The sequence below is a fragment of the Pocillopora verrucosa genome, chromosome 14 (genome assembly GCF_036669915.1).
Source record: "Pocillopora verrucosa isolate sample1 chromosome 14, ASM3666991v2, whole genome shotgun sequence".
Lineage (NCBI taxonomy): Eukaryota > Metazoa > Cnidaria > Anthozoa > Scleractinia > Pocilloporidae > Pocillopora > Pocillopora verrucosa.
This window is the reverse complement of record NC_089325.1, coordinates 9695044-9705562: the sequence shown is the minus strand read 5'-3', so window position 1 is coordinate 9705562 and position 10519 is coordinate 9695044. Positions and strand designations below refer to the sequence as shown.

Here is a 10519-nt window from a genome sequence, read left to right as displayed (position 1 = left end):
AAACAATGAATTACATTACCTTACCTTTCCAGACAACTGCTTCGCTTTCTGCTCACCAACAACGCACTAATTTCCTTCATTTTAATCGATATTCCAGGCCCAAATTCCCCAGACAAGCGGAGAAAGAAAAAAGAATATCTTTCAAACACAAAACCCCTGCTTAAAAGGGATAACTGATGAAAGCCAGCTGGATTGTCCAGAAATCACCACTGAACTTGCCCGAACAAACCTCGCCAATATTTCCCGCCAGAATCTACGCCTGGTCGCCTTTCACCCAGCGATCTCTGAATGGTGCCGCCCGCTTTTCGTCCACCATGGTGTCTTCGTCTTCCAAACTATCCAAGCTGTAAGTGGCTCTTTTTCGAGACTTTAAGAACCGTATGACGACCTAAGCTAACTAAAGTGAGGTGTAATTCAACTTACGTAGCTGGCGGTTTAGTAAATTGCCAGCTGCGCAAACTAGTGCACTTTGAACGTAGCTCTCGTGACGAATTTTCGTCACGTGTTGCCAAATTCCTTCTGTCACGCGACCGCACGTTCTTTGACCCGCATAAGGGCTCAAAAGCCGATTAATGCTAATCCTTTAGAGTAAAGTCTAGAAAATCCTTCCTTCAAGTTTTATCTAATTGCTTATCCGTTCTTAATTACGTTTTTTTTTTCTTTTGGATTTTTTTTAAAGAACACTCGTATTTAGATGACGATAACCAGCTGGATCAGGGATTATGGGATTATAAACCTCGCCCGGGGAGGTAAATTTCAACATCCGTCTCGTTTCCTTCTTTGAAAATTTCTATTTTCCATTCTTTATACTATGCAGTTTTGAGAATAGAAGTAAAGAAGAGGAACCTTATTCAATTTTAACGTTGTCACGTTGTCAATATAAGCCATACATTTCTTAATTAAAATTCAAGATTTGAGGATTTGCTACAAAATATGACAATATCCTTACTTGCTAAAATTTGTTATTCTCACCATCGTTTTGCTTCTAAATGTTTAGAAATTGTAAGGAGAAATCCACTTTTGGTAACTGCCAGGAATAAAAATGGTTAAATCTGGTCTGGGTCAGAAGAGTGACATTCTCCTTCAGAAAAATAAATAATTAGCCCAAACGTCACTCTAACAATACCTCATTGAGATCACAACAATTTATTATCATCCTAAGTTTCCACAATAATTTCTTCTTCTAATATTATCCTATTGGAATAACACTTAATTTTCTTTACTAGCTAGCTAATTTAAGGTCTTTAAATAGTTTCTAAACAGAAATGTTTACATGGAAATGCTTCACTTTAGGCATAGATGGAAATACTGGCATCTCTCTCTCTCTCTCTTTCCTATCATTGCCAGTAAACCATGCCACTACACTGGAGTGTAATTTCCCTTCACATTTCAAATGAGAGCTGTTACTTTGACTCTTTACCTTAACTTACAATTCTCTACTTCTTTGCACCTCTAAACTATATACAACTCCATCTCAGCAATACCCTGCCTAATATTTCATTATCATAGAACCATACTGTCAAAGTTTATGGTTCAACTTCTCACCATATTGTCTTTTATGTACTTATTTCTCTTACTACAGCTGCTTTTAACCCAAAAGGGATTTTCCATGTTCAATGTTTTCTACTCACATTTCAACCCTATGTGAAAATTTTAAATTAAAATTAAAACTAAATACATGTAAGCCTTCAGCTTTGAATACCCTCTGACTTCCAGTACTCTGAGCTGCATTTGTCTTATCAAAAAGCAAAACAGTGTGGGAATGAAAGCTTGAATCATGCAAGACTGCCTAATGTGACATATAGCTTTTCCTGTGAGTGCCTAATTCTATGAGTACCTAATTCATTTAAGGAATAGTAAAAGAGACCATAGAAATCTTAACTCCTTTCTTTTAACAATACTATTGATAGAATAACTTTTTAACACAATACTGGATGTTCCAGGCAACTACATCATATTAAAATGTAGATTATCTTACTCTGCTAAGTAAGAAGTGAAGATAACTTAAATTTGGGTTCACACAATATTTGAAGGCTAATACAGACTGTCAACCACTCTTTCAACACTTTGGGAAAAAAAATATAATTCTGATAATCTCTTGCAACTTTTCTCATTGTTTTGATGTAAAGTAAAACTACTGCAACTGTTCTATGTTTTCAAGAAAAGGAAGACACTGTCCATTCATGAATCCATAAAATATCCTAACCACATTGTAAAATATTCTATTAGACTAGATGAGAGGAACAGAGAATTCTGTACTTAACCCTTTAACTCCCAAGATCTCATTAGTTATTCTCCTAACTGTCTGCTGTACAGTTCTTGTGATGCTTGTTTGGAGAAATTCGTATTGGATCAACTAATAATCCCTTAATCAATAATTTATCTATTCTCATCATCACTTGTCTGCTTGATATTGTATTGATATTGGAAGGAGAAATTCTGTCTTGGTCTCTCATGGGAGTTAAAGGGTTCAGCTGCATGGTCCACAGGCACTGAAGCTGACCTCAGTCTGTGCTCTCTGCAGAGAGAAGCAATAAGGGATATTGTTGCCTCCCTCCTCCCTCCCCTCAGATTTAATGCTGGTCCAGCACAGGATAACTCTCTGTATTTTGTCAGGATTCCCTAGCAGTTTTCCGCTACCCAGTTCTTACTCAAGAGCACCACACAATGACCCCACTGGGGCTAGAACCCAGACCTCTCAACCCAAAGTCCAGCAAGCTAACAGTTTGGCCACCAAGTAATGGTTCAAAAACAAAAATGCAAACTCCTCATCAAAATCTTAGATCATCTTATTGAGAAATTCATAAAATAAGATTGAACTACTTTGTATGTGTGATAAATTCATTAATCAGCCCAAACGTGTCCACATTTGCCTTCTAAATGCTTTGTTAAAAATGAAATTTAAATAGAACTCCTTTTCAAATGTAAAACATCAAATCTTTGAGATATAGTTTGGTCTTTAATTAAGTAATAGCAAAGTGACTCTGCATAGTTGGCAGTAGTTGTAAAAAATTATCTTAAAGCTAAGACTTAGACGTGCCCAGCACGTTCACTCCTGATTTCAAGAGAATTAATGACAAGTACACGTAAGTATTTATCTATCTAATTATTCAATTACTGCCAGCTTTGCAGAATCAAGTAGTTTTTCAGTTAACTAATTTAAGAACTGCATTTGATGCACACTTTCTCATCCTCTACCACACGGAACTTCTCACCAGCCAAAGCCATACCACATCTGGCACATGTGAAGCAATCTCGGTGATAAAATTTTTCACCATAAGCTACAAATTTGACACTTCCTTCTATCAGCTTCTCGCAAGCTGCACACCTCTTTGCAAAATTATTGCGGTAGCAATCTTGACAAACGTTATTTCCCTCATGCTTGGTAAATGGCTTTCCTGCCAATGGTTGTGCGCACATTGTACAAGTGAAGCATTCTGAGTGGTACACATTGTCATCATGCTTTACTGAAGCAGTTTTTATAGGCTCATTACACCTGACACAGATCTGCAAAATAAATTTCAACATGTCATTAATCAATTTGTAACTCCAGTTAAGTTTTTTTTTTTTGGTATGAAGTATAACATTAAAATTATTGATATATTTTCAGGTTGTAGTAGCCAGGCAAATACACCCCTAAACCTTTTTTTCTTTTTTTGTCTGCAATGTAGACTTTTTCATATGAGCCAATTTCAACCAGTGACTTCATTGACTGAACACTGGTCTTGCCCATTTACCAAGGAGCTACAAGGAACTTTATATGAAGGTGTGAAGGTAATTTCAAAATAAAATGCTCTCTCCCCGAAACAAACATCAACCAAAATTTGTTTGTCTCCACCACTAAAATTTTTTACCCTTCAACTGCCATGAGTGACCAAGACAGAATTTCTCCTCACCAAACCAATACAATATGAAGCAGGCAAGTGATGAGAATAAAAAATTAAAACATCAATTAGGGGATAATTGGTTAATCTTATACCAAATTCTCTGAACTAACATCATAAGAACTGTAAAGCAAAAGCAAGGCAAATTATTAATGAGATCTTGGAAGAGAAAAGCCCCAATTGCTAATTCTAATTTGCCAAACAAATCAAAACATATCACCTCTAGATTTCAGACCTTTTTTTTTTTTTTTTTTTTTGGGGGGGGGGAGGGGGAAGGGGGGTAAGCTTTGATCTACAAAGTGACAAAATGACCCCATCCTTCTCTCCTTCCTTTGATGCCAAAGATAAAGCATTGTCTTGTCACTCACCCTGGCATAACCAGTCTCATAGCACTTTGCACACAGGCGCTTGTCCTCTCTTCTGATAAACTGCTGAGTACCAATAGGTTGTTTGCATTCATCACATATAAAACATTTCTCATGGAAGGTTTTGCTCTGATATCCAACTTTCTTCTCCCCTGGAGCAAAATCTCTACCACATATTTCACAAACTTTGGATGGGGTAATTCCACGACAGGAATGGCAGATCAAGTTGTCTTCCTTGAAGGTGAACCCTTGATTTAGCTACAAAATCAAATAAACATTAACACTTTAACTCCCAAGATCTGATTGTTAATTCTCCCCTGTAGCTGCTACACATTTCCTTGTAAATTAGTCATGAGAACTTGGTACTAGATCAAGATAGCAGCTTCTACCTGATAAGTTTGAATATTCTCATTACCTGTTTGCTGAAGAATGTATGGATATTGTAGGGAGAAGTTTTATTTTAATCACTTCTGGGAGTTAAAGGGTTAAATTAAGCACTCTGACTAAGGCCAGCTGTCAGATATCGAAATTATACCAATTTTATGGCTGTATTCTATAACTTTAATCCCTAAAAGAAAAATCCTGCAAATTTGTAATGCATAATAACAAGAAGGGTGTAAAACACAATTGCACTTAGAGCTCTTTTCAATTAACTGTTGTAAAACTTAAACCAAGGTAATCATAACAGCCAACAAGAAGAAAGTTTAACCCTTTCACTCCCAAGATCACAAGAGTAATTCTCCTTACTGTCTGCTATACAGTTCTTAGTTTGGAGAATTTGGTATTGGATCAGCTAATAAACCCTAATTGTTATTTTTCTCTATTCTCATCACTTGTCTGCTTGATATTGTTTGAATAATATAGGGAGAAATTCTGTCTTGGTCACTCATGGGAGTTTAAGGGTTAAAAGCCAAAGAGAACTCAAAGTAAAAAATCACTCAAACTGCCTTCAGACAAGTTACCAGGTCATGAATGGTTTTAGTTTTGTATTTGATTGGTTAAGAGTGCCACAAGTTTTCTGGACTAGTCACATAAAAACCAATGCAATCTCTTTTGATGCTCAGTTGAAAATTGCTCTGACCACCACAGGTACTTAACTCTTTAACTCCCAGATCAAATTTGTAATTCTCCTTACTGTCAACCATACAATTCTTAAAATGTTAGTTCAAAGAATTTTGTATTGGATCAATTGATTATCCCCAAATTGATATTTTTCTTTATTCTCTTCACTAATCTAGTTGATATTGTATTGATACTGTAAGGAGGAATTCTATCTTGATCACTCATGGGAGGTAAAGGGTTAACAGTATTTCATGAGGACTAAATTTTGAGACCGTGGAGCAATGTCCAAGGACTGAAACTTACCAAAGGCTTTTTACATTCTGGCTGTGAACATACAAAGCATTCCTCATGCCAGTGTTTACCACGAACATCAACATCTTTAGTGCCAGGACCAATCGGAATCTTGCAATTCTCACATTTATTGGCAAATTTTTTATCATAGCAGTTGATACATGAAGGCTGGTCATCCACTGTGACAAATTTCTGGTTTGACAATGACTCATCACAGTAGTAACAGCAAAGGTGACCTGGATGCCAGTTCTGGTCCATAGCCTGGGAATATTCCCCTACATAGATCAACTGGGAAAAAGGTAATTCTAAAATTTATTACACCCATTTTGAAATCACTGGTGGTCCTGTAATCTGATTGGCTCTAATCAGTTATCAACAAATCACACCATTTTTTGTTTTAAATTGCATCTTTTTTTCCCAGCCAATGAGGAGGGTTCAGTAAAAACACAACAACCAATCAGATTTCAAGGCTTGTTTAAAGTAACCAATCAAATTACAGGAAAATGTGAGACAAAGAGTATCATGTGGCAAATTTTGCTACCTTTGTTTCCAAAACTGTTATTTTTTCCCCCCAAAATAAGGATGAATTTAATTTCAAACCAGCTCAGTACTGCATCAATGAAATATTTGAACTGGCAATGTCCTGTATTTGAGCAATTTCAAAATGGATGTAATAAAGTGGTAATTGAACCTTGTGTCGTGCAATTTTGGTCTGAAATCATGCTTGTGATTTCAAATGGAACTCGCGCTCATGCTCATTCAATTTTGAGATCATGCATATTACTTCAGCCCAAATTGCGCTCCACTCAGTTCAATTATCGTTATAAATACCAAATGATAAATCATAAAAAGTGTTACCTATCAACAAATCAATAACGCTAAATTTTGATAGTTGTGTCAAGTTGACCATTGACTTAATATCAACATGAAATTTTGCAGATATCTTGCCTCATGTCGTTGTATCACATGTGACGATGATGATGATAAGTACTGATGCATATGAGCTACCAAGATGAAAAATTGACCCCCAAGAGCCAGCAAGTTGATAATTTAGTCATCACTGTAACAGCAAAAACCATGCTTAACATCAAATAAATTTCCATTGCAAAGTTTATCATAACACATTCATACCTCCTCACATCCTGCACAGCGAGGCTTTAGTGACTCGCTCCAGTGCCTTGGACAGAATAGCTTCTGCTTTTCTTCATCCCAGCAGTAGACAAGATCAACTAGGAGCTCACTATCTTCTGAGCACACAAAACATTGCACATGCCAGCATGAGTCTGGTCCTGAGCGAATGGCAAACACAGCCATCTCACCAACATTCATTGGGATCGTGCACTTAGTGCATGATGCTGGCATGGTGAGGCCTGTTTTCACTGCTCCTGCAAAGAAAATAATGGCTTATACTGTCAGCATAGTGTGCTTATTAGTTTGAAATGGCAATACACAATTTCTTACCAACTCCCACAGCCTTGTCTAGCCTCTTCAGACACATGTCATCCATAGCCATCTTCTGATCCAGTGCCAGTTTGCGGCAATGCTTTGTAGAGAAATCTTGCAGTGGCATCTGGTAAACACGCTGCTTCAACCAAAACCTAGCACCCTTAGAATCAAGTTTTGGGACCTTATCTTCTGGCAGCTTAGACATGAATTCTGTGATCTTAAAAACAAAATAAATCCTTCAATTCACAAAATCTGACTGAATCATAATAATTTGTAATTGCAGCTCCAAAAAATTTCCTTATAAATAAGGTCAGACAAAATAAGGTCTTATCAAGATGAAAATTGCTAGTGATAAATTTGTCATTCCTTGTCTAATGAACCCTTTCACTCCAGTACCTAGACAATAATTCTCCTAACTGTCTATCAGACATTTCTCATTAAGCTGGTTTAGAGAATTTGGAGTAAAATCCAAAATAATTTCTTAGTTGATATTTTTCGACATTCTTACAAAATCTTGGCTTGTTACTGTATTGATATTCTGGGGAGGAATCCAATTCAATTCTCTCATGGTACATCAAGCACTTAAGATTCCTGGTCACTATTACAAATAACTGGTGTAACATACCTGGCCACCTGTCAGACCAGCAGGCACCCATACAAATCCCTCTGCATTCGCTTCCTTCACTTTAATCAATGATGGCTTTGGTGGCTTCTCTTCAACCCCCATACGGTCTTCTGGCAAATTATTATGGCTTGCATTCAGAGGAATGTCATGACGCTCTAATGGACATTTGCAGAAAATGCAGCTCTTTCTGAAAATGAGAAACAAAGTGTTTACAGGGAGATGCTTGTAAGCTTTGCAGCATGCCTCCAATTCATTAAACAAGTAAGGCCATTTACTGCTGCCACCAAGAGATTCTGTATTCTGATGCACATGTAGTGCAAATTCCACCATCACTCTCACCTCCATGGATGAGAAGAAAGTCCTCGACAATTGCAGTCCAGACATGGCTGCCCTTCAATCTCACCTGCAACCAATGGCTCCTGTAAAGTTTACAAATAATGCAATGTTGGAAAAGATGTAAGGTACATTATGTGTAGCCGCAAAATTTACTCAAAACTAAAATGCTTCTTTAACAAAAAATATCAGTTTTATCACCTATTTGGCCAACTAAAGTAAAATATCACCCTTGTCAAGGTAGTTTCATAACCTTCCTCCCCCCCCCCCTCAAATCCTTTTCCCCGCGGGATTAATATGCATAACTTTAGAAGATATCTATCATAGTATGGAAAGTGGGGATTTTTTTTTTCTATAGACAAGGCCTCTATCTTGATATAAGTTAAGATAGACAATAGATTTTGTTTTTCTAGCCTTTCTTAGGTCAAGTAGAGTGAGAGCCATGTGCCAAAACAATTCTGTTATAGGGACCAAGAATGACAATATAAAGTGGACAATCTTAAGATCAGCCACTTACACTTCATATCAATGACACCACGTCAATGCCAAGTGTGGGAAAATTTTGTGTTTTGGAGGGAAAATTGTGAGTTTTAATTTCTCATTTGACAGCAATGATTGATTATGTTACATTGGAGGTATGTGATTGTTAAAAAGGATCACACTGCATGGCACATTCTCCATTCCTTCCAGTGATCAGTTGAAACAGACTGCTAAGCAGTAGTACTTATGGCAAGAAAGTTGGTCCAACTTTTTAAATTGATGTCATATGTGACAGAGTGGCTACATGTGAAGTGTTTATTCAATTGTGGAAAAAATGGCTGCGTTCTGCTTTATAAGGCATGAAAGTTTACATGAAGCACAGCTGCTAATAGCTTTGTCCAGTCAACTATGGGATTTTTCATTTCAGCATTAAAAATTTCAGCTTGGCCATGTTTAGGTTACTCTCTGTCCCCTGTAGATTGTTAACAATGAACTGACGACACAGGCATGTCGTAATAAACTGTTGTTGATGAAACTAATGAATGTTAAATCCATCTATTTTGCATAGAAAGTTTTGACTTAAAATTGAATATGCACTGATGGAAGTTTTGTAGATATAGGATTCAGTTGACCATGACAAAGTCTCTAGGAAGTAATTAATAATTCTTACCATTTTCAAATGGAACAATTTAACAAATGAATAGAATTTCTCTTCGTCACGATTTCATGGTCGAGGTCATCTCTCGATATTTCAACCTTTCCTCAAATGGAATTACAGAAGGATCATTTGAGATATGCAGTGTTCTAATTCTTGTACTATTATTATTGCTTCTGTGTTAGCTTAATGCTACACTAATTTTGTATTTACAAAATGAATTTGAATAATGTAGAGACACAAATTAAACTGTATTCCAATGTGAAGTCTCTAAGAAGTGTTTCTTAATTTTAATTGAACTTTTAAATTGAACGATCGCTATCGTTGCCCTTGAAATTGCTTCTGATAGTTACCAAAAAAGGTTTTAAACGAGTTTTCTTTGCCAGTTGACATCAAAACAATGTGTTTTCGAGATATCAGCAAAGGGGCACCTACGGGCATTTGCATTCTGTTTGTTGTTGCATTCCACTGAAGGTCAACTAGGCAGAGGCGATAAAAACTCTCAGAAAATTCTAGCAAGCTACTTGTGGCATTTAAGTTATTCATATCCACTAAGGAGGCCTTGAGCTTTCAATTAAGCATTTACAGTAATGAGAAAGAATTATAGACATGTGAGAAGATCGCAACAGAATTTTTAGTTTCAATTGGCACACCCAAAGAACTGGCACAAAAAATTCAGAATGGTAGTGATTTTACAAGACATCTTAGCATCTTCTCGCCGCTTTGAACTGTAGGGTTTGTCCTTAAAGCTTTCGAAATACAGCAGTTCAGAAATCTGTCTGATATGAGAGAAAATATACTCGACAACATAGTACATCGAAGCCAAATTTGCAGTGAACACAGCTGTCATAAGTTGCGATTATTTTTACACACCGAAGGTGTGTCCACATCGCAAGAAATTTAACTCGGTGTGATACGTTTTTCTTAACCGATCAGCGATCACGAGAGGGTTACATTCTCTCTATCAGCAGGAGTGTTTCGTATAGAGGAATCTAATTCTGCAATTGCTTTAGCGCTTGTTAAAAGGATTTGTAAGTTTATAGTGAGCGCCTCTGGAGACCACTCGAATGACAGATCACTAGGTAACACAGTTGTAGCAAAATTCGCGAACGACACGAAAACCCTCGAAGTTTCTTACCTTGCCTCTGCTCGAATCTGCCTGGAAAGTGATGAAATCAAGCGAGTCGAAATCGGCAGCCGACATCTCTTTAAAATCGCTTGTCTAAGCGACGGACGAATAACTCGGTATGTACGGGTGAGGGTCATTTGGCCCAGACCGACAATATTTACCGACCAATCAGTGATGCGCAAAATAATCATGTGTTTGTTAGTTTGACAAGCAGTTTGGTGAGTTGATACTAAATGGTAAAATTCTTTG

General features: G+C 37.0%; 1 protein-coding gene across 1 annotated transcript; it reads right to left on the bottom strand.

The window, feature by feature from the left end:
• Nucleotides 1–1134: 1134 nt before the first annotated feature.
• Nucleotides 1135–10412, bottom strand: LOC131797862 (testin). The gene is made up of 8 exons (XM_059115530.2): nt 10280–10412; nt 8013–8092; nt 7674–7860; nt 7064–7265; nt 6734–6987; nt 5615–5890; nt 4253–4507; nt 1135–3507 (listed from the first exon to the last, which is right to left on the bottom strand). Exons 1-8 carry the CDS (start codon nt 10343–10345, stop codon nt 3160–3162), a joined length of 1668 nt encoding a protein of 555 aa, XP_058971513.2. The 5' UTR covers nt 10346–10412; the 3' UTR covers nt 1135–3159.
• Between the last annotated feature and the right edge of the window lie 107 nt (nt 10413–10519).

Bases quoted from the DNA above. Each gene is read 5' to 3' on its own strand.
- LOC131797862 (XM_059115530.2), bottom strand. From the start codon at position 10,345: ATGTCGGCTGCCGATTTCGACTCGCTTGATTTCATCACTTTCCAGGCA. The intron at 7,861-8,012 runs GTGAGAGTGATG...TCTCATTTTCAG, and splicing joins CTTTCTTCTCATCCATGGAG to AAAGAGCTGCATTTTCTGCA. The intron at 3,508-4,252 runs GTGAGTGACAAG...TTTATTTTGCAG, and splicing joins ATGAGACTGGTTATGCCAGG to ATCTGTGTCAGGTGTAATGA.